General features: G+C 48.9%; 1 protein-coding gene across 1 annotated transcript in view; it reads left to right on the top strand.

Moving 5' to 3' along the window:
* Positions 1-25,859, top strand: part of PITPNA (phosphatidylinositol transfer protein alpha) — a 42,804-nt gene extending 16,945 nt beyond the window's left edge. The window contains exons 5-12 of the mRNA XM_039475748.2: positions 2,040-2,047; positions 4,355-4,429; positions 7,473-7,556; positions 10,037-10,114; positions 10,264-10,374; positions 11,173-11,295; positions 22,170-22,237; positions 23,290-25,859. Of these exons, the coding sequence (XP_039331682.1) occupies positions 2,040-2,047; positions 4,355-4,429; positions 7,473-7,556; positions 10,037-10,114; positions 10,264-10,374; positions 11,173-11,295; positions 22,170-22,214 (524 nt within the window). The 3' untranslated portion in view covers positions 22,215-22,237; positions 23,290-25,859. The remainder of the gene's footprint in view (positions 1-2,039; positions 2,048-4,354; positions 4,430-7,472; positions 7,557-10,036; positions 10,115-10,263; positions 10,375-11,172; positions 11,296-22,169; positions 22,238-23,289) is intronic.
* Positions 25,860-27,435: the final 1,576 nt, after the last annotated feature.

Here is a 27,435-nt window from a genome sequence, read left to right as displayed (position 1 = left end):
CTGGGGTACAGAATGAGACACTGTCTCAGAAACAAAAGAAGCCTTATTTATTTTATTTGGAAAGCTCTGCTCTCCCACTGCAAAAGATTTCCCGTGGCTTCTCTGAGCACCTCGGGTTATGTTTTGAACAAAAGGGAATGCTGTGAAGCAGAGCTGTGTGAGGGTCCGGGAGAGCTAGAGCAGGTTTGGGGGAGATTGTCTGGTCACTCAAGTTGCACTCTCATGGTTTCAGAAAGCCAGTTTGTCGCCAGGCGCGGTGGCTCCCGCCTGTAATCCTAGCACTTTGGGAAGCTGAGGTGGGTGGATCACCCTCTGAGGTCAGGAATTCAAGACCACCCTGGCCATCATGGTGAAACCCCGTCTTCTTAAATATATACGTGTGTGTGTGTGTGTGTGTGTTTGTGTGTGTGTGTATATGTATATACACACACACACAAACACACACACACACACACACACGTATATATTTAAGATACATATATATATATATAAAAGCCAGTTTGTCAGAACTGAGTAGCTGTCTCTCAGGGTCTCCAAAAGACTAACGTATAAAACCTCAACGCCGATCTATGAGGTTATACTAAAACACAGAATTACTACGAAACCAGGTATTCCTGTTTGCTGATCAAGGCATTCTTTTCCTGTGAATTCTTCTACATGAGAAACCGAATTATGATCAGAATATCAATGTGTAGTGAAGAATGTCCTCTTGGCTAAGTGATCAGATTTTATGTCCATTGATCAGCACATTCTCAGAGAGGCCAAACGAGGAGAGGCTTTCTTAGAGAAGATGGATTCAGAAAAGGTGGGTGGCTGGAGAAGCTGAAGGGCTGGTGTCAGCAGACTAGGCCAGCCTGGCACTGCTGCCCCCACTCCAGGGATGGCGCTGCCAGAAGTGCCACCTGTGTGGGCTGGGGCTCCCACACCCACCATGGCACAGGATTTTCTGCCGACGCCTGTGGACGTCCCTTTGGTAGATTTTATACCCATCGTTTCCTTTTCTTACTGTCACCTGGTTTCCTTGAGGCTGAAACGGGGCAGTTACTTGAGCATAGGCCTTTCAGTTGTCATCTTAATCTGTTGCTTCCTTCTAAGTATCTTTCCTTGGGTTTGGGGAAATTACTGGTAGTCTTTTGGGTTATTTCTGTACGTGATGGCTCTGATCCCTTATATTTCAGCTTCTCATTTTGTACTCGGGTAACCATTTCAGTTACGGGTTTGTCAGCCCCGTGTCCTCTACAAACATGGCAGTGGGGCAGCTGGCAGAAATGGCCATAGCTCCCAAACTCAGAGGGTCCAGAATGAACCAGGAGGCCTCAGAGCAGAGCTAGTCTGGCAGAAATGGCCGTAGCTTCTAAAGTGAGAGGGTCCAGAACGAACCACATGGCCTCAGAGCAGAGCTAGTCTGGCAGAAATGGCCATAGCTCCTAAATCAGAGGGTCCAGAATGAACCAGGTGGCCTGAGAGCAGAGCTAGTCCAGCCCCAGTGACACGAGAGCTGCAGTCATTCTCCCTTATAAATAATTGAACCGTGCTGTCTTAGGGTTCCCGTTACAATGAGCAGGAGTGCAGAGGAGTGCGTGGGAGGTTTGGTTACAGCAGGAGGAAGGGTGCAAAGGTACAGGAGGCAGATACAGTGCCTGGCCCAAAGCACCCTGCTCTGCTGCCCCAGGAGGTAGAGGTTGGGGTGGGATGGGAGGCACCCTGGAATGCTCTGAGGGCGGAGTGACGGGTGGCAGCGCCGTGGCTGATCAGAGCCAGTCCCTGTCCTTGCCCTGCTCAAAAGAATCCCAAGAAGCCCATAGTTGCGTCGCTTTAATTAAATTCCCTATTTGGTCTTTTGGGACATCTGTTTGAGTGAAATTTGAGAGTTGTTGCACTGAGGTGTTTCTGACTCACTGGGGCTTGGCGGTGACTGTAGATAAGCCACAAGGAGTAAAGAACTCTGCCATGTGTGGTCCTTGGGATTGGGGGGTGGATATTTCTTCATCCTCATTAATCTTTTTCTCTCTTCTTTCCATGTCCTTGTCTGGGAGCAGTGATTACAGTAAGTATTGTCAAGGGGGTTGGAACTGTAGGTGATTTATAAGAAAAGGAGAAATAAAAACACAACTGCACTGGTGGTGTTGGGTGTTCTTTCCCTTGGGTGACATTTGGAGTGGCTGAGGCTCAGTCCTGACGAGGAATCTGTGAACTGCATGATGACCCCCTGCTTTACGCTGCAATGGCATGGAGTTCCATCGGGGCATCCTGGTTGTAGGTCTTACATGTACAGAATGGCTCCAGCCTTCCCTTTCCCTCCCTGCTCCAGGTCACACCTCTTCATGACTGTACAGAAACTTCCATTCAGCTGACCTGACCAACATCCCTTCCCCATCTGTGCATCTGTTGACCCCACAGAACATTGACCCTCGGCAAAAGCGTGAAGTCCACAGGGTTTCTCTCCCACTTCCATCCCCTCTTTCATTCCCCCACCACCATTCAGCATCCTCATCTTTCCCACAGCCGTCCCCTCTCTCATCCCCCCACCATTCAGCATCCTCACCTCTCCCCTCATGTCCCCTCTCTCATCCCCCCACCATTCAGCATCCTCACCTCTCCCCCCATGTCCCCTCTCTCATCCCCCCACCATTCAGCATCCTCACCTCTCCCACCACCACCCACTCTCATTCCCCCCACTATTCAGCATCCTCACCTCTCCCACCACCATCCCCTCATTCCCCCCACCATTCAGCATCCTCACCTCTCCCACCACCATTCCCTCATTCCCCCCACCATTCAGCATCCTCACCTCTCCCACCACCATCCCCTCATTCCCCCCACCATTCAGCATCCTCACCTCTCCCACCACCATTCCCTCATTCCCCCCACCATTCAGCATCCTCACCTCTCCCACCACCATCCCCTCTCATTCCCCCACCATCAGTATCCTCACCTCTCCCACCACCATTCCCCCCTCTCATTCCCCCCACCATTCAGCATCCTCACCTCTCCCACCACCATCCCCTCTCATTCCCTCACCATCAGTATCCTCACCTCTCCCACCACCATCCCCCCTCTCTCATTCCCCCCACCATTCAGCATCCTCACCTCTCCCACCACCATCCTCTCTCATTCCCCCACCATCAGTATCCTCACCTCTCCCACCGCCATCCCCTCTCATTCCCTCACCATCAGTATCCTCACCTCTCCCACCACCATCCCCCCCTCTCATTCCCCCCACCATTCAGCATCCTCACCTCTCTCACCACCATCCCCTCTCTCATTCCCCACACCATTCAGCATCCTCACCTCTCCCACCACCATCCCCTCTCTCATTTCCCCCACCATTCAGCATTCTCACCTCTCCCACCACCATTCCCTCTTTCATCCCCCCCCACCCCCCACCTTTAGCACACTCATCTCAGTGCCTTGTCCCTGCTGATAAAACATAGGCTGTGTCTGGGAAACTGGTTCCTGCTGAGGAGTGAATGGCGAATGCGTTCCTCCTTTGAGTAGTTCCAGTGTTTAAGAAGCAGGAAGGGAGGGAGGCATTAAGAGCTTGAAGGGTTGAGTTACTGAGGAGAGAACTTAAGGCCTCAGCAAAAGGCCTTTTGGAGGAAAAGGGACCATGGTGAGTATTTCCGATGGGTTAGGAAGTCCCCTGTGCTCTTTCCACACTACTTGTTACCCAATAGCACTCTGCATGTCACAGTATGGTAGCCTGCTAATGCATGGATTTTGAAGACAGACAAACCTGTTTTTCAGGCCCAACTCTGTCATGATCTCTGTGACTTTTTTTTTTTTTTTGAAATGGAGTCTCACTCTGGACGAGGATGGAGTACAGTGGTGTGATCTCGGCTCACTGCAACCTCTGCCTCCTGGGTTCAAGCGATTCTCCTGCCTCAGCCTCCCAAGTAGCTGGAATTACAGGCATGTGCCACCATGCCCGGCTAATTTTTGTATTTTTAGTAGAGACAGCGTTTCACCAGGTTGACCAGGCTGACCTCGAGCGATCTGCTGACCTCGAGCGATCTGCCCGCCTCAGCCTCCCAAAGTGCTGGGATTGCAGGTGTGAGCGACCGCACCTGGCCCGATCTGTGACTTTGGTTAAGTCACCTAACCTCTTTGAACTTCACTTTCGTCACCTGTAAAATAAGGGTGATTCCATAGACCTCTCAGGCTGGGGTGTGGATTGAATGGGACGATGTGTGCCTAGTGTGCCATGGGCTTCTGATCAAGTTAGCTGTTAAAAGGCAGAGGCTGGACTCTCCCAACTGCCCATGGCCCAGTGACGCCCAACTCCAGTAATGGGAGGTGGTTACTCTCAACCGTGAACCTTGTGACTTTAATATATATTTTTTTCCTCTTCCAGAATGAGTACATGAAAGAAGACTTTCTGATTAAAATTGAAACCTGGCACAAACCAGATCTTGGCACGCAGGAGAATGTGAGTAGTATTTCCCAAGAGCCCCAGGGATGAGGTCCTGAGTCTCTGCTTGTAGCTTATCCGGCGCTACCATGGGTTCCTCTCTGTAGCCCTCTGTTGCCTGGCCAGAAAACCGATGGCCTCTGCCTAGACCTGTCTTACCAGAATGGACTGCTGTGTCTGTGATTTGCAGACTGTGATCTCCAGAACTTTATGGGGCCTTCTAGTACTGCTTGAATTGGTGCAATTCCTGGCACAGAGGAGCTGTATTTAAAAACCAAAATTACAGTTTTTTCTAGAGCACAATTTGCAGTAACTCCCCAAATTTAAAATACACCTACCTATCCTTTACCCCAGGTGTTTTTTTTTTGTTTGTTTTTTTGAGGTGAAGTTTCACTTTTGTTGCCTAGGCTGGAATGCAATGGCATGATCTCGGCTCACTGCAATCTCTGCCTCCTGGGTGTAAGCGATTCTCCTGCCTCAGACTCCAGAGTAGCTAGGATCAGAGGCATACACCACAATGCCCACCTTTTTTTGTATTTTTAATAGAAACCGGTTTCTCCATGTTGGTCAGGCTGTTCTCGAACTCCCAACCTCAGGTGATCCGCCCGCCTCAGCCTCCCAAAGTGCTGGGATTACAGGCATGAGCCACTGTGCCCGGCCTACCTCAACTTTTTTTATGCCCGAGAATGTATTAGACAGTTATTTTCACATGTGTGAAATAACATGTATACAAGGAGACTCGTTGCAGTCATCTTTGTGTGGCCAAAGATTATAAACAACATAAGATCATCCTGGGCAACATAACAAGACTCTGTCTCTACTAAAAATAAAAAAAAAAACAGCTGGCCATGGTGGTATGTGCCTGTGGTCCCAGCTACTCCGGAGGCTGAGTCTCGAGGATCACTTGAGCCTGGGAGGTCAAGGCTTCAGTGAGCTGTGATTGCAGCACTGCATTCCAGCCTGGGTGGCTGGTCTTGATCTCCCGACCTTTGTTTTTTGTGACACCCTGTCTGAAAAACAAAAAACAACGTAAGAGTCCATTAGTAGGTCAACATTAAATGAACTGTAGACCTGCCAAATACTGGTATACTTGTGGCTATTAAAAAGAACCAGTAGGGCCGGGCGCGGTGGCTCAAGCCTGTAATCCCAGCACTTTGGGAGGCTGAGGCGGGTGGATCACGAGTTCGAGAGATCGAGACCATCCTGGTCAACATGGTGAAACCCCGTCTCTACTAAAAATACAAAAAATTAGCTGGGCGTGGTGGCGCGTGCCTGTAATCCCAGCTACTCAGGAGGCTGAGGCAGGATAATTGCCTGAGCCCAGGAGGCGGAGGTTGCGGTGAGCCGAGAACGCGCCATTGCACTCCAGCCTGGGTAACAAGAGCGAAACTCCATCTCAAAAAAAAAAAAAAAAAAAGGCCGGGCACGGTGGCTCAAGCCTGTAATCCCAGCACTTTGGGAGGCCAAGGCGGGTGGATCACGAGGTCAAGAGATCGAGACCATCCTGGTCAACATGGTGAAACCCCGTCTCTACTAAAAATACAAAAAATTAGCTGGGCATGGTGGCGCGTGCCTGTAATCCCAGCTACTCGGGAGGCTGAGGCAGGAGAATTGCCTGAACCCAGGAGGCGGAGGTTGCGGTGAGCCGAGATCGCGCCATTGCACTCCAGCCTGGGTAACAAGAGCGAAACTCCTTCTCAAAAAAAAAAAAAAAAAAAAAAAAAGAACCAGTAGGGAGCAGTCTTCAAGCATACTGTGTGATTAAAAATGGAAGTTATGCTGTAATCCCAGCACTTTGGGAGGTCGAAGTGGGTGGATCATGAGGTCAAGAGATCGAGACCATTCTGGCCAACACAGTGACACCCCATCTCTACCAAAAATACAAAAAAAATTAGCCGGGCATGGTGGCACGTGCCTGTTGTCCCAGCTACTTGAGAGGCTAGGGCAGAAGAATCGCTTGAACCCAAGAGGTGGAGGTTTCAGTGAGCCAAGATTGCGCCACTGCACTCCAGCCTGGTGACAGAGCAAGACTCCATCCCCCCCCAAAAAAAGGAAGTTATGAAACTGTGTGTATATGTGCTGTTCTTCATATTAGAAGAAAACTCCATGCACATGGATGTTTGTATGTATACAGGATCTCTTAGAGGTGGCGGCTACTAGAGTGGGGGCCAGGGGGCAAGCAGGAGGAAGGGTTATTCTAGTTGCTCTATATTGTATCCTTCGGTACATTACGAATCTGGTCATAATTTTGTATTCGCATGTGTATAGCCTGATCACAGTAAGCCGTGTTGCTAAACAGGCAGCATCTCTAGGAGTGCTCGAAGTTTTGACAGTGGGGGGCATACGGAAATGGTATGGGCACTGTCATCTCCTGGAAGCGTTCTGACCTGCAGAAGTGATGCTTGCTCTGAAAAATCAGCGCATTCGTTCTCAGCCGTGTCTACTTAAAATCCAGCGCAGCCTGGGCGTGGTGGCTCCCAACACTTTGGGAGGCTAAGGCAGTGAATCACTTGTCAGGTGTTTGAGACCAGCCTGGCCAACATGGTGAAACCCCGTTTCTACTAAAAATGCAAAAATGCTGGGTGTCTTAGCAACACCTGTAATCCCAGCTACTCGGGAGGCTGAGGCAGAAGAATCACTTGAACCTGGGAGGCGGAGGTTGCAGTGAGCTGAGATCATGCCACTGCACTCCAGTCTGGGCGTCACAGCTAGACTCCATTTCAAACAAACAAAACTTCCAGCTGGGTACAGTGTTGTGTGCCTATAGTCCCAGCTCCTCAGGAGGCTGAGGCAGGAAGACCACTTGGGCCCAGGAGCTCATGGCTGTAGTGTGCTGTGATCATTCCTATGAATAGCCACTGCCTGAGAAACATGACGAGACCTCGTCTCTTTATTTAAAAAAATGCATTCTCCCATTTCTTTGGTTAATTGTATGTAATTCTATAATTACCTAGCAGTAGGACTCTTATATCGGTGGCCTTGGGAATGGCAGTTCCTAGGTGTCCATTCTGGCTAGCGGGTGTTTTGTAGCTGACATAGTGGTTCCCACTGCTTCCCGCAGGTGCATAAGCTGGAGCCTGAGGCATGGAAACATGTGGAAGCCATTTACATAGACATCGCAGACCGAAGCCAAGTGCTTAGCAAGGTAGGAACTATTTCAAGACGTGGGTGGCCTTTGAGATGCAGAAATGACTTCTAAATGTTAAGAGAAACCAGGAATCCATACCCAACTTGGTACAAAAGGAAATTCTTTCTGGTGTGTATGGCTTGTTTTACTTTTAAAAGTGACTATTAGGAGTTTTCTTGTCTTGAGCTGGGGATACCACCAGGAAATTAGTGGCCCAAAATTTATGTGTCCTGTTTGGCCTCTGAAAATGATTACTGGACTATGTAGGTGCTGTAGGTAGAGTGTTTTGCCCTGCTAAAATGATGTTTAGCCTGAAAAGTCAGAGCACCAATTCCCAAATTTATTTCCCAACTCAGTGGTTAAAAAAACATGTATTGAAAAAAAAAAAAAAAACATGTATTGCCTGCCTACTGTGTTTGGGATAGTGTTAGGATCTCAGGGTTCCAGGTAAGGGATGCAGAATATATGAAAAGACAGGTCCCCTGCCCTCAAGAAGTAGGTGGTGGCTTTTCAGAGTAACACACATTGCAGTAGACGCCTGGAGTACAGTCCACTGCTAGACTAAAAGCTTGGTCAGAAGAGGGACCAGGTCTTGCTTGCTCACTCTTTTGCACCCAGGAAGTATTTGCTTAGGGAATGAGGGGGTTAGATTCCTCCTCATTCATTACTGTTCTTACTGGGCAGAGGCCTTGTTGGGGTTTTTTTGTTTTTCTGGGTTTTTTTGTTTTTTTTTGAGACGGAGTTTCGCTGTTATTACCCAGGCTGGAGTGCAATGGCGTGATCTCGGCTGACCGTAACCTCCGCCTCCTGGGTTCAGGCAATTCTCCTGCCTCAGCCTCCTGAGTAGCTGGGATTACAGGCACGTGCCACCATGCCCAGCTAATTTTTTGTATTTTTAGTAGAGACGGGGTTTCACCATGTTGACCAGGATGGTCTTGATCTCTTGACCTCGTGATCCACCTGCCTCGGCCTCCCAAAGTGCTGGGATTACAGGCTTGAGCCACCGCGCCCGGCCTCCTTGTTGGGTTTAAAAGACAGGAATTTTAACTCTCTGCTCATTGATAGGGAATGCGTGTTTGCTCTTTGCATCCCAGGGGTGTGATACCTCTTTCCTGTGGTCACACTGCACTTAAGATATTTTGGGGCTGGGCATGGTGACTCATGCCTATAGTCCCTGCACTTTAGGTGGACAAAGGTGGCGGATCACCTGAGGTCAGGAGTTCGAAACCAGCCTGGCCAACACAGCGAAACCCCGTTTCACTAAAAATAAAAAATTAGCTGGCCGTGTTGGTGGGCGCCTATAATCCCAGCTACTTAGGAGGCTGAGGTAGGAGAATGGCTTGAACCCAGGAGGTGGAGGTTGCAGTGAGCCGAGACTGTGCCATTGCACTCCAGCCTGGGAGACAGAGCAAGACTCCGTCTCTTAAGAAAAAAAAAAAAAAAAAAAAAGGCCGGGCGCGGTGGCTCACGCCTGTAATCCCAACACTTTGGGAGGCCGAGGAGGGTGGATCACAAGGTCAAGAGCTGGAGACCATCCTGGTCAACAAAGTGAAACCCCGTCTCTACTAAAAATACAAAAATTAGAAATTAGCTGGGCATGGTGGCGCGTGCCTGTAGTCCCAGCTACTCAGGAGGCTGAGGCAGGAGAATTGCTTGAACCCAGGAGGGGGAGGTTGCGGTGAGCCGAGATCGTGCCACTGCACTCCAGCCTAGGTAACAAGAGCAAAACTCCATCTCAAAAAAAAAAAAAAGAAAAAAAAAATTACGAGCTTTGGGAAATACTTTATGAGAGAGAGAGACAAATGTATGATCTTTGTTATGAGTTTATATTTCCTGAGCCCACGTCAGTCATTGTAGAAGGACACCTGAAAATTAAACTTGTGTTGTGGTTAATTAACATAGGGAATTCACTGCATTAGAAATCAGTCAAGTGAGATTCACCAGTAGTGGATGGGTTTTCAACATTGAACATTTCCAGTAATTATTTTGTTAACACAAGCCAGAGGGGGATTGCGCTAGAACATTTAAAGAACGACAGCCAGTTATTCTGAGTGCTAATTGTATTTTAGAGTCACTTGCAGAGATTTAAAAAAAAAATCTGTGCTGCCCTCACCTGCAGATATTCTCAGTCACTGGATTTTGGGTGGAGTGGCTCAGAAATCTGTATTTTTAAAAAGTCTTCCCTGGTGATGTGGAAGTTCAGTCCAGACTGAAAGTCTCTGTCTTCAACACTGTAAATGTGTGCTTGCCCAGACCGTCTGGTGATACTTTCACACTGGCAAAATTCAAAACAAACACTCAGAAAAAAATCACATAGAACTCTCCTCTGAGGCTAATGTAAACAGTTCAACATCTTGTTTAGAACATTTTCCCATATTTGCTTTGTGCCATCAGCATCAGGAAGTGGTATGAAGTGAATGCTAATGAAAAATCTGCTCTCCCCACCTCTCACTCCCTCTCCCACTTCCCTCCAACCCCAATTCCACAATTTCTCTCAGGATTACAAGGCAGAAGAAGACCCAGCAAAATTCAAATCTATCAAAACAGGCCGAGGACCTTTGGGCCCCAACTGGAAGGTACCATTCACACCTTCACTGCCAAGGGACTGGGCAGTGTGTGGGTGGGCCGCTCCCTGCGGAGGAGGGGAATGGCTGGGGTGAGCCAGGGGACAGCCTGAGGTCTGCCCTTAGTTACTTGCCTGCCTGTGGGTATGTTTCTAATGCAGCAAGAACTTGTAAATCAGAAAGACTGCCCGTATATGTGTGCATACAAACTGGTTACTGTCAAGTTCAAGTGGTGGGGCCTGCAGAACAAAGTGGAAAACTTTATACACAAGGTAAGTGACTAGGGTGAGGCCTTCCCAGTGACTGTGTTTGCCTGCGTGTGTTCATGTGTGTGTGTGCGTGCATGCGCACGTGTGTGTGGTGGGGGCTGTTTTGCCCAACACAAGAAGGTGGTCCAGCCCCTGGGGCCTGCATTGCAGGGTTGCCAGTATCAGAGTACTTCACAGGCCGGCTTCCCAGGTGCCGCCTCCCCTTGCACTCCAGTGTCTTACGGTTTAATGCTGTCCTTCCAGGGGCACCACCTGTGACAGGGAAGGAAACCGAGGCAAAAGCTGACCTACAAATAAAACTCGGTCTTTCTTTTCTTGCAGCCAAAAGGCAAGAGGTACTGTGAGCCAGATTCGCCAGTGCCCTGAATTACTCTGCTGGGCAGACCTAAGGACTTTATAGCCTTTTAATTCTCCCATGTGTTGGAGTCTCCCTCTCGGACCACATTTCATAGCTGTGGCCAGTTTTAATCTGGCATTAGATGCCAGAGACGGGAGGAAATGTGGCTGTGGTCTGGGGCCTTGGCTTGCCTGGGAGTTGAGGGGCTGCCTGTCTTGGTAGTACTTTGGGCAGAGGCCTAGCGTGAGGTAGGTGTCCATTCTCTCTTGGGGGCTCCCTCCTATATGAAGCTATACCTGATGAAGGCAAAGGTCATTGACCTCTGGCTGATACGGATAAGCCAGCCCAGTGTCACTCCTCCTCCCTTCCCCAGCAAAGTGTGGGTCTTAGTGTGGAGAGCATGGGAGGAGGGCTATGGCCGTGGCCTTCCCCTTCTGAGTTCCAGCTGGTTCCGTCCTTTACAGCAAGAGAGGCGTCTGTTTACAAACTTCCACAGGCAGCTGTTCTGCTGGCTCGATAAGTGGGTGGACCTGACCATGGACGACATTCGAAGGATGGAAGAAGAGACAAAGAGACAGTTGGATGAAGTAAGTGGCTCCACAGGAGACTCGGGGCTCTCCGTCAGATAAACACGTGAGGGTGAGGGAGACCCGGGACTGTCAGTCAGATAAACACACGAGGCTGAAGGAGACTCGGGGCTGTCAGTCAGATAAACATGAGGCTGAGGGAGACTCAGGGTTGTCAGTCAGATAAACAGGAGGATGAGGGAGACTCGGGGCTCTCAGATAAACATACCAGGATGAGGGAGACTGGGGGCTCTCCATCAGATAAACACACGAGGATGAGGGAGCCTGTTTTGCTGGAGCAGTTCACTGAGCCATGTCCTATAGTTTTAGGAACACGTCAGTGTCTGCTGTGGGTAACGTATAGGGCTAGGCGGTACGTGGGCATTCTGAGGAAGAAAACAGCCTGCGCTCTTGAATTGACAGTTTAGTTGAAGTCTTGCCATATCCACAGAGACAGATAGTCTGTGCCGAATGCCAAGTGGGTAATACAGCTGCAACAGTGATTCTTCAGAGCCCGGTGGGAGGAGCGTGCAGGGCTGCGGAGCTGGAGGTGACCCTGGGGGAAGCAGGCTGGGCTGACCGTGCATATCATGCACGTTGCCACAGAAGGCAGCAAGGGCACATGCAGGCGCTGACAGCTGGCCCTCCCTGCAGTTGTTTTGAGCTGTCAGAGTTTGGAGCATTTGCTTTTGTTTTCGGCCTTGGCATGGATTGCAGAAAGAGGGTTCTGTTCCGTAGGAGCCTAAAGACCCAGCATTCCTCATGCCTCCTGTGGGGATGCTGATGCTTCCCTGAGAGGCCCACTCTGAGGAGATGGTCAGTCAGTAACATTCAGGCACTTACTGTGTGCTGTGCACCATTCCAAGGACTTCTGCATACACCGTCTTGCAGTCTGAACCGTTCCCTGTGAGCAGGCACTGTGGCCATCCCCACCCTCAGGTGAGGAAGTGGAGGCCCAAAGAGCTGGCTGCTGCCGTGCCCTGGGCCACACTGCCTTGCAGCCGGTGTGGTCAGGGAGGAGCCCAGGACTGTCTGACCCCAGAAACACAGCTCTGAATCACTCTCCCGTACTCCTGCCTCTGAATGTAATTTTGGGCCGTCTTGCCCTCTTGGAGCTAAAACTGTAATAAGGCAGAAGCCCTGTTTCATAAGAATTGCCATCATTTCTCCCTCCCTGCCCCAGGTGAGGTTGGCATGGAGTTTGGGTATCCAGTAGAGGCTTGGCTTTGCAACAGCCCACCCAGCTCTCCTGCAGGGCCTTAGTGAGAGCCAGGCTTGGATGCCAATGCTGCCTGGCTGCAAACACTCCCTGCTTCACGACGCAGGCTGGGGCAGAGACTAGGTCCACAAGTTCTTCCTCTGGAGCCCCTTGGGGAGCTGTTTTTACCATCCAGGATGACACTCCTTCCGGGCTGGCTAACTGCTGAGCGGTACACTGAGTTGCTTTGTGTGGAAGGCATGTGTTGTGGTTATTCATTTAGCTACACTTAGCAGTGACGTGGCAGGACTTCACTGGGGCACAGTCCCTGATGCTTTTGCTGAGGATCCTTAGGAAGGGGCAGACCTCAGCGTCCAGGGGTCTGGTGATTCTGACTGTGGAATAGGTGCCTGGGTCTTTTGGTCACCCTAGTCCTGACAGAAAGAAGGGGAAAATGCCACCAAATGAAGAAACATGGAGACTTTCATTGGGGTTTAGCCTGGAGCTTCAGCATCCACTGCCTGACAAAGGCCAGTATAACATACATTGGGGTTGGTGGAAGTGTTTGCTGACAACCTTTCATTCTTTGGGTAGAATTCAAATTCCTGGAGCTAGAACTTTCCAGAGGATCTACTGGATCTGCTTTCTTCAGATCCAAAATTTGAGAGCCCTCAATGTTAGAGAATTCTTTTTTAATCTCTTCCCGCTTTTGAAAATCTTACTCGGCTGGGCACGGTGGTTCACGCCTGTAATCCCAGTAATTTGGGAGGCCGAGGTGGGCGAATCACGAGGTCAGATCCAAATGGATTATTTTCAACCAAATGCAGATTTAAAGGCACATTTCAAGAGCCTTGTTTTACTCTTTAAATCAAAAGATCCCTTCATGCCAGGCAAGGTGGCTCATACCTATAATCCCTGCACTCTGGGAGGCCAGGGCAGGCAGATCACAAGGTCAGGAGTTTGAGACTAGCCTGGCCAATATGGTGAAACCCCATCTCTCCTAAAAAATATAAAAAGTAGCTGGGTGTGGTGGCAGGCACCTGTAGTTCCAGCTACTCAGGAGGCTGAGGCAGGAGAATCGCTGGAACCCGGAAAGACGAGGTTGCAGTGAGCCGAGATTGTGCCATTGCGTTCTAGCCTGGGTGACAGAGTGAGACCCCGTCTCAAAAAAAAAATCTCTTTAGTTCTGGAAAATGTTTTTGTAATTTTAATTCCTGTTTTGTTTTCTTTGTAGAATTTTTATTAGCCAGATGTTGAACCCTGTGAATTGACTTTCTAATTTTTTTATGTTTTCTCTGCTTTCTGGGAGTTGTTTGTTGCTTTTTTCTTTTTGACAGAGACTGGCTCTGTCACCCAGGCTGGAATGCAGTGGCATGATATCAACTCACTGCAACCTCCGCATCCCAGGTTCAAGTGATTCTCCAGCCTCAGCCTCCTGAGTAACTGGGACTACAGGCGTGTGCTGCCTTGCCCAGCTGATTTTTGTCTTTTTGGTAGAGACACGGTTTTGCTATGTTGGCCAGGCTGGTCTTGAACTTCCCACCTCAGGTGAACCATCCACCTTGGCCTCGCAAAGTGGGATTACAGGCGTACGCCACCATGCCCAGCCTCCTTTCTGGGAGACTTTTTCCCAATTTTAACATTTCTCTCTTCTATTAATTATTTTGGAGCATTTCTTCTTCTGTGTTCTTTCTTAATACACTTTTTCTCCTTTTACCTCCTTTTCTGAAGCAACAGTTTTGGTTTTTGCTTGGTGAGACCTCTCTCTGCTTCCTCAGTAATGTTTCTGCTGAGCTGCTCTGTCCAGTTTGGGTTGGATTCTGTTTCGTGTTAGGGGCCTTCCACAGATTAGTAGGTGGCTTCACTGCAGGGTACTCAGTAGTTACAGTGGGAAAACTCTGCCTCAGGACTTCGAGTCTTTTTTTGTCAGGGTGTTGCGGGGGTTGGTGGGGGCTTCTCACTTTCGCTAGAGAGGGCTCCCCGTCTCTTGCTAGGGGAGACAGGCAAGCAGCCGGCATTCTGTATGCCAAGCTGGGGAGGGGCCCCAGTAGGCTGGTCATGCCATCAGTTGACTTTAATCCCCTTAGATCTGCATCGTGCCCACCTTGCCCCTCGCTGCACCTGCAGTCCTGAGTTCAGGATTCCTTCAGCACTTCAGAGAGTGAACCTCCTGCCTTTTGCTGTGGTAGGAAGCAGGGTGGTTGCTTGACTTCCAGAGCAAGAGAAGGAACACCAGGCCCTAACCATTCTCCATTTGGATTTTCAAACATGTCTCCAGTTTTCAGCCTCACCTGGTACTCCCCCTGCAGCGGGACCTGCTGCCTGCAGCTCCAAGCCTTCAGAAAACCCGCAGCACAAGCCGGCTGGCTCCTTCTCATTTCCCCATCCTCCAGGAACTTAGGTTTCAGCTGCTGCTGCTCTGCACATTAGTTACTGACTCTTCTGTCCCTTTTCCACCTTCCAGAAGTTTGTTCCTGGCTCTTACTTGCAGCGGCTTCTTCTGTTCTCGTCTTCATAGTTTTATATATTTTTAAATTCCTTTGCTGTCATATAGTAGGGTTTGGGGGAGGAATAGAGGTAAATGCATGTCTTCCATGAGCCAGGATTAACTGCAATTTGCAATAGGAATTATGACTTATTCTCTAAACCTATACATAGTTGTCTAGTGTAGGCAGATTTTGTTTGTGAGTTATGAGGGTCACTGTAAGGCCATAGTCACCACTGCTGAAACTTTAATCCCTGTGGGGGTGGACCCACCGTTCTTGAATGAGATTTAAATATCTGGGAAGCACGTTATCAAGAGATGACTTCTTTGCCCTAAAAAGAAAAAACTTATGGAAAGACGTGACTGTAGGAAAGCAGTTTCTTTTTGTCTCTCTTTCTCCCCAGCTTCCCTTTTTTCTCCCTTTCCCATGCTCTTGCTCTCTTAAGAGGTCCATAATCTAAAAAATGGAAGGAGGTATTGGTTGTTGGTGTTTTTTGTTTTTTGTTTGTTTTTTTTTTTTGAGACGGAGTCTCACTCTGTCACCCAGGCTGGAGTGCAGTGGTACGATCTCGGCTCACTGCAACCTCCACCTCCCCATTTCAAGCAATTCTCATGCCACAGCTTCGCGAGTAGCTGGGATTACAGGAGCGTGCCACCATGCCTGGCTAATATTTGTATTTTTAGTAGAGACAGGGTTTTGCCATGTTGGCCAAGCTGGTCTCAAACTCCTGAACTCAGGCGATTCACCCGAGTCAGCCTCCCAAGGTGCTGGGATTACAGTTGTGAGCCACTGCACCCAGTCAGTTGTTGTTTTCCTATTTACTGGACTCTCATTTGCTGAAAAATAGCAAAGCAAAGATCCTACGTGTTAGACTGCATGAGTAAGAATTTTCTTGCCTTCTTTTGAAGTCCCTGTTGGCTCCATGATTCCTCTGGTCCCTCCAGAGTCTGTTCTGGGCTTGCTCCTTTGTGATGGAGCTGAGAGTCTGTGTGATGCCCTTGCTCAGCTGGCCCACCTCAGATGCCCTCTCTGAGCCTCTTCACAGCTGGTTTCCCTGTCTGTCTGCTTGGATGTGAGTGTACCTGATCTTCTCATCACCTGCTCTTGAGCTCTGTCTTAATGGCTTTTTTGTTTTGCTTTGTTTTGTTTTTTGAGAAGGAGTTTCACTCTGTTGCCTAAGCTGGAGTGCAGTAGCAGTCTCAGCTCATTTGCAACCTCCGAGTCCCTGGTTCAAGCAATTCTTCTTTCTCAGCTTCCTGAGTAGCTGGGATTACAGGCCTGCGCCACCATGTGATTTTTGTATTTTTAGTAGAGACGGGGTTTTGCCATGTTGGCCAGGCTGGTTCTCAAACTTCTGACCTCAGGTGATCCACCCACCTGAGCCTCCCAAGTAGCTGGGACTATAGGCACAGGCCACCATGCTTACCTAATTTTAATTTAATTTTTTTTTTTTTTTTGTAGAGGCAAGATCTTGGTATGTTGTCCAGGCTGGTCTCAAACTCCTGGCCACATATGATCCTTCTACCCTAGCCTCCCAAACACACCCAGCGAGCTTCATTTCTCCACTGAAATTTTTATTTTGAGATGATTGCAAGATTCACCGGCAGTTATAAAAAATAATGCAGAAAGATCTATGTACCCTTTACCCAGTTTTTGCCAATGGTAACATCTTGCAAAACTATAGCACAATGTAATTAATAACTAGGATATTAACACTGATACTTTTACTAATTTTTTTTTAGGTCAAAGGAGTAGTTCATACTTAACGGTCAAAATAATTTTCAAAAGATAGAAAAATACATTTAAAATTAAAAGTCCAAATAACTAATAGATGAATGGATGAATAAAATTTGTCTCTTTGTTTCAGCTCCTGGTCCCATTCCCTAGAGGAAAACACTGTTAAAAACAAAAGCAACCAGGATTGAAGTTTTTGTTTTGTTTTGTTTTTTAATTGTACTTGAAGTTCTGGGGTACAAGTGCAGAAAGTGCAGGATTGTGACATAGGTATACATCTGCCATGGTGGTTTGCTGCACCCATCAACCTGTCATCTACATTAGGTATTTCTCCTAATGTTATCTCTCCCCTAACCCCCCACCCCCTGAGAAGTTGCTGTTTTCCTATTTTCACATATACATAGTTTCTTCAACCATGTTATATGTGTATATATAGCCTACATTGGAACACCACAAACATCAGATAAATCTTGCATGTCATATAGGCCCCACAAAATAGGAAATAAGCGTTCCTATTTATTGTTCATTATATTATAAGACTGAAGTAATGGGCTGGGTGCAGTGGCTCACGCCTGTAATCCCAGCACTTTGGGAGGCTGAGGTAGGCGGATCACCTGAGGTCAGGAGTTTGAGACCAGCCTGGCCAAGATGGCAAAACTCCATCTCTACTAAAAATACAAAAATTATCAGGACATGGTGGCAGGTGCCTGTAATCCCAGCTACTTGGGAGGCCGAGTCAGGAGAATCACTTGAATCCAGGAGTTGGAAGCTTGCAGTGAGCCGAGATGGGGCCACTGCACTCCAGCCTGAGTGACAGAGCAAGATTCCGTCTCAAAAAAAAAAAAAAAAAAAAAAAAAAAGGCCAGGCGCGGTGGCTCAAGCCTGTAATCCCAGCACTTTGGGAGGCCAAGGCGGGTGGATCACAAGGTCAAGAGATCGAGACCATCCTGGTCAACATGGTGAAACCCTGTCTCTACTAAAAATACAAAACATTAGCTGGGCATGGTGGCGCGTGCCTGTAATCCCAGCTACTCAGGAGGCTGAGGCAGGAGAATTGCCTGAACTCAGGAGGCGGAGGTTGCGGTGGGCCGAGATTGCACCATTGCACTCCAGCCTGGGTAACAAGAGCAAAACTCCGTCTCAAAAAAAAAAAAAAAGATTGAAGTAATGAATTTTATTTCAGTGGTAGCCTCTGTGGGTGTGGAGAGCTTGTTTCTGACAGTAGGGGAAGCTCTCATGTTCCTGGTAGGAGGTGCCATCTTACTTCAAGCAGTGGGAAAACAAGACCCGGCTCTGCATTCACAAACTGAAGCAAGGTGGTGAACTCTCTGATTGAGGCCCAAGGAGCTCTGCTCCCATGACATTAAATTCTCTGATGACTGAAAATTTATGTCAGTGGTCATTCATGAGCACGCTCTCTTTTAAAAATTCTATTCTGAAAGACTTTCACACTTACAGAAAACAGGCAAGAAGAGTACCAAGTGCTCCTGTCTACTCCCTTCGAGCAAAGGCTGCAGCCAGGACACACTGCCTCCCAGCATCCGGGAGTACCAAGAGCTCCCGTCTACTCCCTTAGAGCAAAGGCTGCAGCTAAGACACACTGCCTCCCAGCATCCTGAGTACCAAAAGCTCCCGTCTACTCCCTTAGAGCAAAGGCTGCAGCCAAGACACTGCCTGCCAGCATCCTGAGTACCAAAAGCTCCCGTCTACTCCCTTAGAGCAAAGGCTGCAGCCAAGACACTGCCTCCCAGCATCCTGAGTACCAAAAGCTCCCATCTACTCCCTTAGAGCAAAGGCTGCAGCCAAGACACACTGCTTCCCAGCATCCTGAGTACCAAAAGCTCCCGTCTACTCCCTTAGAGCAAAGGCTGCAGCCAGGACACACTGCCTCCCAGCATCCAGCTCTCATTTCCGTCTGTCTGGTGTGGCTCCTCAGTGTCCCCACCTCCACGACCATGGCGTTTGTGAAGGTTACATGCTGGTGGTTTTGTGGAATGTCTTTGAACGTGGATTTGTCTGATGTTTCTGCACGATTAGACCCCACTTGTGTATTTTAAGCCCAGCTGCCACCACCTCAGTGTTCTTTTTATCCTCTTCTGTCTGTCTGTCCAGTTACTGGTGAAGTCCCTGCTGTGCCCTTGAAGCACACAGTGCTCCAGGTTTCTCTTGTTTTTCCATGACCCAGCCTGTAATTGGCTACCTTCAAGGAGCCCTGCTTCCGTAGAGAGGAGAATGCTGTTTGGAAATGAGGTCTGGTGCTGGGTGTGCTTATTACTACTGCGTTATTGCTGCTCCCAGGCCTTCTCATGGGATAGAGCCCCGTGCTCTGACTCATGCCTGTAATCCCAGCACTTTGGGAGGCTGAGGCAGGCAGATCACCTGAGGTCAGGAGTTCAAGACCAGCCTGACTAACATGGAGAAACCCCATCTCTACTAAAAATACAAAACTAGCCAGGTGTGGTGGCAGGTGCCTGTAATCCCAGCTACTGCGGAGGCAGAGGCAGGAGAATCGTTTGCACTGGGAAGGCGGAGGTTGCAGTGAGCCAAGATCACATCACTGCACTCCAGTCTGGGCAACAAGAGTGAAACTGTCTCAAAAAAAAAAAAAAAAAAAAAAAAAAAAAAAAAAAATTAAAAAGTCGGGGCGTACTGGCTCATGCCTGTAATCCCAGCACGTTAGAAGGCTGAGGTGGGCAGATTGCTTCAGTCCAGGAGTTTGAGTCTGGGCAAGATGATGAAACCCCCGTCTCTACAAAAAATACAAAAATTAGCCTGGCATGGTGATTGCACCACTGCACTCCAGCATGGGTGACACAGTGAGAGCCTGTCTCGAAAAAAAAAAAAGAAATTTAGGCTTAGAGAGCAGTGCAGTAACTTACTGAAAGCCATACAATTAGTGATGGAGCCAGAATACAATCCAAGCCAGGTGCAGTGGCTCACGCCTGTAGTCCCAGCACTTTGGGAGGCCATGGCAGGAGGACTACTTAAGCCCAGGAGTTCAAGACCAGCCTGGGCAACACAATGAGACCCTGTCCCCACACACAAAATTTTATATAAAGATGGAGTTTGACCATCATGGCCAGGCTGGTCTTGAACTCCTGACCTCAGGTGATTCACCCACCTCGGCCTCCCAAAGTGCTAGGACTACAGGCGTGAGCCACCATGCTCGGCCTTTTCTTTTTATTTTTTTTTAATAGAGATGGGGTTTCACCATGTTGGCCAGTATGGTCTCAATCTCTTGACCTCATGATCCGCGCACCTTGGCCTCCCAGAGTGCTGGATTACAGGCGTGAGCCACCACGCTCGGCCAAAAAGATTTTTTTTTTTTATCAGCCTGGCATGGTGGCACATGCCTGTAGTCCCAGCTACTTGGGATGCTGAGGCAGGAGGATCACTTAAGCTCGTGGGGTGGGGCGGGGGTCAAGGCTATAGTGAGCCATGATTGGGCCACTGCACCCCAGCCTGGGCAGCAGAGCGAGACACTGTCTCAAAACAGAATACAGTCCAGGGAGTCTGATTCCAGGAGCTATGCTCTTAGGTGCTCAAAGTTTGTTGAGCATTATAAAGAACAAAAGTTAAGCAGAAAACTAATGGATAGTGAAGAAATACTTATGTTATTAACATTCTTCAAATAGGATAAAGTTTTCAAGTCATAACTGATTTAGAGAGATCAGATCTACAGCATTTCCAGTAAGTGATGTCTGCTTCTGCCTGGAAGGTGCCAGTGACAGGGACCACTTGGTGCTTCCAGAGAAGCCTCCATCCTGTTTTCCAGCAGCCTCACACTTCTGTGACCCAGACCTGCCCCTGTACTTTCCACTTCTGCATCCTTATGCCACAACATTGTGCCCACTTTTTGTTTTTTTTTTTTTGAGATGGAGTCTCACTCTGTGGCCAGGCTAGAGTGCAGTGGTACAATTTTGGCTCACCACAACCTCTGCCTCCCGGGTTCAAGCGATTCTCCTGCTTCAGCCTCCTGAGTAGCTGGGACCACAGGTGCATGCCACCACGCCCCACTAATTTTTGTATTTTTAGTAGAGACAGGGTTTCACCATGTTGGCCAGGATGGTTTCGATCTCTTGATCTCGTGATCTGCCTGCCTTAGCCTCCCAAAGTGCTGGGATTGCAGGCCTGAGACACTGCCAGGAACACTCCTAACCCAGAGCACCACAGGATTTTTTCCCTCATTTCTTCAGGTTTCCTCTCAAACCTCACTACAAGCTTCCATTACTACCTGAAATAGCACTTACTCACAGTCATTCTCTATCTGAGCAGCCCTTAGTCCCACCTGACATATATTCATGTGTTTGTTCTCTGCCCACCCTGCCCCAGAATATAAGCTTCTTAAGGAGAGAATTAGTCCGTTTTAGTTCACAGCTAAATATCCCCAGCCCTGTAGAAGTTCTTAGAACTAAAGAGATGCTTAATTGAGGCCAGATGTGGTGGCTCACACCTGTAATCCAAGCACTTTGGGAGGCCCAGGCAGGTGGATAACTTGAGGTCAGGAGTTAAAGACCAGCCTGGGCAATGCAGCAAAACTCTGTCTCCACTAAAAATACAAAAATTAGCTGGCCGTGGTGGTGCACGCCTGTAATCCCAGCTACTTGGGAGGCTAAGGCAGGAGAATTGCTTGAACCTGGGAGGCATAGGTTGCAGTAAGCAGAGATCACACCACTGTACCCCAGCCTGGGCGGCAGAGCAAAAGTCTGTCTCCAAAAAAAAAAGATGTTTCATAAATACTTACTGAATGAATAAATGAATGAAACAGAGGGGCCAGGTGTGGTGGCTGACACCTGTGCTGTAATCCCAGCACTTTGGGAGGTTTAGGCAGAGGATCTCGGGAGGCCAGGAGTCCAGACCAGCCTGGTCAACATAGGAAGACCTACCCCAACCCCACACCTCTCTACCAAAAAAGAGAAGTTGGCCGGGCGCGGTGGCTCAAGCCTGTAATCCCAGCACTTTGGGAGGCCGAGGCGGGTGGATCACAAGGTCGAGAGATCGAGACCATCCTGGTCAACATGGTGAAACCCCGTCTCTACTAAAAAAAAAAAATACAAAAATTAGCTGGGCATGGTGGCACGTGCCTGTAATCCCAGCTACTCAGGAGGCGGAGGCAGGAGAATTGCTTGAACCCAGGAGGCGGAGGTTGCAGTGAGCCGAGATTGCGCCATTGCACTCCAGCCTGGGTAACGAGCAAAACTCCATCTCAAAAAAAAAAAAGAAGTGCTTATGAACTGACCCAAACACCATGACGCAAGGAAGAGAAATAGGAATCATGGCTGGTGAGGCCATTGGCACAGAGCTGTAGATGGATGGCTTGAAGTATATATGCAGAATTCTGTCCTTCCAGTGTTTTGCTTTGTATACAAAAAATGCCCCACCTTACCTATTGGTAGGATTGAGAAGTCGGGATGTATTTTTGGTGGAATTTCATCAGCAGCAGGAGCCTTCCATTTTTCCTGCTTTTTCTCTTCCAGATGAGACAAAAGGACCCAGTGAAAGGAATGACAGCAGATGACTAAAGCCACCCTTCACCCTCTGCACTGTACGTACCAAATTTCTCACTGTTGTGTGTCACAGACCCATAAAATCAGTTAGGGTTTTCAAGGCCTCAGCAGCTCACTGTGGAGTCAGAAAACCTTTTCCTCCTCCTCCCTTCTAGTGATGTCTGCCCCGCCAAACAGCTCTCAGCTTCCACTAAAAGAAATGATGGCTATTGGGACATTTCAGGGACGTTTCCAAAGAACCACTCAGATAAAGACATGGACAGGGAGGGTGGTGGGAAGTGGGGGTGGAGGGTACAGAAGCCAGGTTCATCTGCTGCTAATCACTCTTCCCTCTGGCAACTTGATCCATCTCAAGTGGAAGCTGCCATGCTGGGCACTCCCTGGCCCATGCCACCGCCAGTTATAATGCTGGCATGACCTGCCCTTCCCCCTTGGAAAACTTGCTGGCCAGACAGCTTTTGTTAGCATACACTGTGGCATCAGGTGCTGCATTTCCTTCCTCTCTATATCCCCTCTCCCGATCCCATACTAAGCTGCCCTCATCAGAGGTGGTGTCTTTAAGGTGCTGGGAGGGTGCTTCTGCCCAGGTCACGGGCCCAGATTGGTGGCCCCTTGTTCCATGTTGTCACTCTTCCCCAAGCCCCTTCCTTCCTTAGTTAGCTCTTGGTGCTGGTTCCCCAGTGCCCTGTACATCTCCCCACTCATGGGATTCCAGCAGCTCAAAGCAGTCTTAATCACTGAAATCTGGCTCTGCTCCCAGTTAGGCTCTGAGAGAAAATTATTTTCACAAATAAAAACTGGCCTCTAATACTAGCGGTTAAGCAGGCCCAGGGTCTCACCAGCCGTGATGCCAGGCTCGGCTCGCTCTTCCCGGCCCGTGTTCTTAAAGCATCTTATCGGGGGCAGGAGGGTAGGACAAGGTGGAGTGTGTGGTGCAGCTTCCCAGTCACTGCTCGGGCCTTAGTGCTCTCTCCCCCATTCCCTTCTCTGCCCACCAGCTGCTTCCTCCTTTTGAAACTCCCGTTGAGGATGATTTACAGTTGTGTCCGTTTGCGCCTGTTGCTTCCTTAATCATTTTATTTTCTTCTAGTTTTGCAAGACAGTGGTCAACAGGAAGGCCCAGCAGCTCTACCCTCCCACGTGACAGGCCATCCTCAGAAGCAGCTGTTCTGTGCCCGTTCTCCAGGCAACTTCCAGCCCCTTCCTGTAGCTAATTCTAGATGCCCTTTAACATTGTGAACAGATAGACCGTCTGATATTACGGAGCCCGCGCGTGCAGGAGCCTGCTCCTCCCAGATACGTGGCGTGCAGGCTGCTGTATTTACAGCTCCTTTGTCTCTCCATTGTGTTCTGACCCATTTTGGTGTGTGTCCCCGACCTTTTATTTCCAAGTGACATTTTCAGTCTTTCAGATAGCTTTGTGATATGTTGATTTAAATGATTTAAGTTCATTTGTTCTCAGCCTTGGGATAAAGTGAGGTATTTGCTTCCTGGGCAGATCTTTGCAGTTTTGAGTGCTCCTGTTGGAGAGGGGATGAGCTAGAGATCCATTGTTTTCCCCACTTCCGCAGAATAGCAGTGTGCTTTTCTGATTTCTGCTCCCAGTAACCCTTCCTTAGTGCGCTCTAGCAAATGGAGGTACCCAAGGCTCAGCCGGTCTGTTTAAGAAAATTTAACAAATGCAGATAACCTGCCTCAGTCACTGAATCTTTAGTTTACTGCTCTCTTAGAAACACCTGTGGCTTTTTGGCCCTCCTGTTGCCCACTCTGAATCTCTCTGCAGAGCCTACAAAATCGCCCAGTCAGCTCTCCACCTGGAAGGAACTGTCTCGTGTGGCCCCTAGAATTGAGTCGCCCTCTAAATGCCAACTGTCCGACCCCGAGGAGCTCTGTAAGTCCATGCTCCTCCTCTTCCCTTTCGGGCTGGTGCTGCCACTCAGCAATAATCCTCTTTTCTCTGTGCTTTCTTAGGCCCCTGTCCTCTGTCTTTGAGGCTGGTCAGGACACAAGAGTCCTGGTCTTTCATGTTGCAAAATATGAGCATGCAAAAAGCTTTTTTCCAGAACATCCTTCCCCATCTCCAGTTGCCAGAAAGGAATTTGGGGATCAGGAACTTAGCTCGTCCTACTCCCATGCTGAGTTCTGTCCTGGAAATTCAAAAGCACGTAGTGATCGTAGTACAGAACTCTACCAAAGCAGGCAGGTGAGGAAGTCCGGGCTCAAGCGGCATAGACGCTGCTGTGTGTTCACAGTTCCCTACAACTTGGCAGGGCCTGAGTATGCCTCTTACTGGGAGAATCTGAGATAGCGGTAGTGTCACCTGACGTTCCCCAAACCTTGTGAAGCATGTTGGCCTAACTGTGCCATGATCCAAGCCCACACTAGCCTGGGTGCATCTGCTAATGAGAGACCAAATCTTTGTCCGGGACGCAAGAAGTGGGGTGGGATAATGTACCCTTATGTTTTTGTCAGTTTGTTTGCCTTACTCATTTCTAAGTGCAATAAGGGAGTGTCTCACAGGACTGCACCTATGACGTCCTGATGGATGCTTCCCTGTGGCCCTCCGGGGGCAAGGGTGGACAGACTCAGACCCCCCAGCATGGTTAGCTCTGACCTTCATTGAGGTCCCTTTGGAACCAGATGTCTTGTTACAGGCACCTTCCTCTGTGTGAGTCTCCTCACCTTTAGGGGACTTTAGTAAGGCATCTGAGTAGCATCTCAACTGCTGGTAGCATTTATCTTACTTGGAAAGCTGGAGAAGAGGCAATTCTACTGGAGAAAAATGTAAATGTTTTCCTATAAGCTCTGTATTAGCTCTTAATTATATTTGTGCTTAGATTTCCCTTCTTCATTCATCAAATAGGGGAAGTCCAGATGGTGATTATCTTGAAAGAAACTGTGGCATTCTAGGCAGACAGTTGTCACGTGGTTTGAGGGTCAGCAGCTGTTAATATCCTTCCTTTGGCTCTTTGAGACCCACACATATCACTTTAACCCTACTGAGGGCTCCTCCCACCTCCACCTGTTGCCCCAGTTTAAAAGCATCCATGATGAGCTATCAGCCTGGATCTGGAACTCCAGCCCACATAAACATAGAGGGATGTCCCTGGTCTGTTCCATCCCCATGGATGGTGCTGCTGCTGGGCAACAGTGTTGGCTGCTTTTAAGTACCCCGTTTCCTCTTCACCCACCCCAAACTGACCAGCACTCAAAAGGACTTACGATAAAGGCTCAGCTCCAGGGTTAGCACATGAGCATGTGCCATGCCCCTTCAGACCAGCTGCTTTCATGAGGATCCCAGGGTCACAGCCCCAGCAAAACAGCAGTGCCGGGACTGGGAGGAGGAGTGCTGGGCTCTGGCCTTCTCCTGGAGAGAGGTCCGGGACAGGGAGGAGGGGTGCTGGGCTCTGGCCTTCTGGAGAGAGTCCAGGACAGGGTCAGTACTGCGGGCATGTGTATCTTCCCGAGTTCTCCTTTTACAGTCCCCGCTGGGACTCCCTGACTTATTTTGGTTGGTTCCTAGTGCTACTTTTACAAACTACACTTTGTAGAATTGATTAGATTATCTTGTTTATTTAATGTGAGTTTGTGCCTTTTTGTCTCAATCTTCCAACACAGGTATATTGAGAAAAAAGCAGTCTAATAAAATCCTAGACAGAGCTTTCTGGAGTCCAGTTTGGTGATGTCTATATGTCCATTTTCCAACTGTAAATCTCCTCAAACTTGCACTAATATCCCCCATTTTCCAGGGAGGATTAGGAAGAGGCACAAAGACGTATCTGAAAATTTCTGCACGTGGATTTCTGCGAATTGTAATAGTCCCTTGCCAATTTACTTAATGGAAACATTGCACATCTGAGTTGTAATTTGGCTGTTTCCTACTGACAGTATTTCCTTTTGCTTTTGTCTCCCCTCTTCACATCTTCCTCTCTATCCACCATACCAAGCAAGCAAAACATTTATTTAAAGTAGTTCTTGGCCAGGTGTGGTGTCTCACGCCTGTAATCCCAGCACTTTGGGAGGCTGAGGCAGGCGGATCACGAGGTCAGGAGATCAATACCATCCTGACCAACATGGTGAAACCCTGTCTCTACTAAAATACAAAAAATTAGCCGAGCGTGGTGGCGAGCTCCTGTAGTCCCAGCTACTCTGGAGGCTGGCGCAGGGGAATTGCTTGAACCCGGGAGGTGGAGGTTGCAGTGAGTCGAGATTGCGCCATTGCACTCCAGCCTGGGTGACAGCGAGACTCTGTCTTAAAAAAATAAAGTAGTTCTTGGCCGAGCCTGATAGCTCATGCCTGTAATCCCAGCACTTTGAGAAGCTGGATCACCTGAGGTCAGGAGTTATGAGACCAGCCTGGCCAACATGGTGAAACTCCGTCTCTACTAAAAATACAAAAAGATGCTGGGCGCGGTGGCTCAAGCTTGTAATCCCAGCACTTTGGGAGGCTGAGGCGGGTGGATCACGAGGTCAAGAGATCGAGACCATCCTGGTCAAGACGGTGAAACCCCGTCTCTACTAGAAATACAAAAAAGTAGCTGGGCATGGTGGCGCGTGCCTGTAATCCCAGCTACTCAGGAGGCTGAGGCAGGAGAATTGCCTGAACCCAGGAGGCGGAGGTGGCGGTGAGCCGAGATCGCGCCATTGCACTCCAGCCTGGGTAACAAGAGCGAAACTCCGTCTCAAAAAAAAAAAAAAAAAGATTAGCTGGGCCTGGTGGCAGGTTCCCATGCTGAGGCAGGATAATTGCTTGAACCCAGGAGGTGGAGGTTGCAGTGAGCTGAGATTGCACCACTGCACTCCAGCCTGGCCAACAGAGCAAGACTCCATCTCAAAAAAAAAAAAAAAAAAAAAAGTTCTTAACCTGGCTCCCTGGTGCATGAACCTCTGGAAGCTTGTTTGTAAAATTGTGTGTGCATTTTTTTGAGGAAAGTACTGTCAAATCCCATAAATAACCCCACCCCCCAGAAAAACTGACAGTGAATCTTTAGCAAAGTAATCATTTCACGTTTGGTGTTGAATACAGACTACATAGAAGCCGTTTCGTCTTGAAAACGGACCATATGGAAGCAGTGAGTTACTTTTGAGGGGGCGAGGGGACGCAGTCGCGCTCTGTCGCCCAGGCTGGAGTGCAGTGGCGCGATCTCGGCTCTCTGCAACCTCCGCCTCCCGGGTTCAAGCGATTCTCCGGCCTCAGCCTCCGGAGTAGCTGGGACTACAGACGCGTGCCACCGCG

The sequence above is a fragment of the Saimiri boliviensis genome, chromosome 17 (assembly GCF_048565385.1).
Source record: "Saimiri boliviensis isolate mSaiBol1 chromosome 17, mSaiBol1.pri, whole genome shotgun sequence".
Taxonomy (NCBI): Eukaryota; Metazoa; Chordata; class Mammalia; order Primates; family Cebidae; genus Saimiri; species Saimiri boliviensis.
Note: the sequence above shows the minus strand (reverse complement) of the source record. Positions and strands in the feature narration are given on the sequence as shown.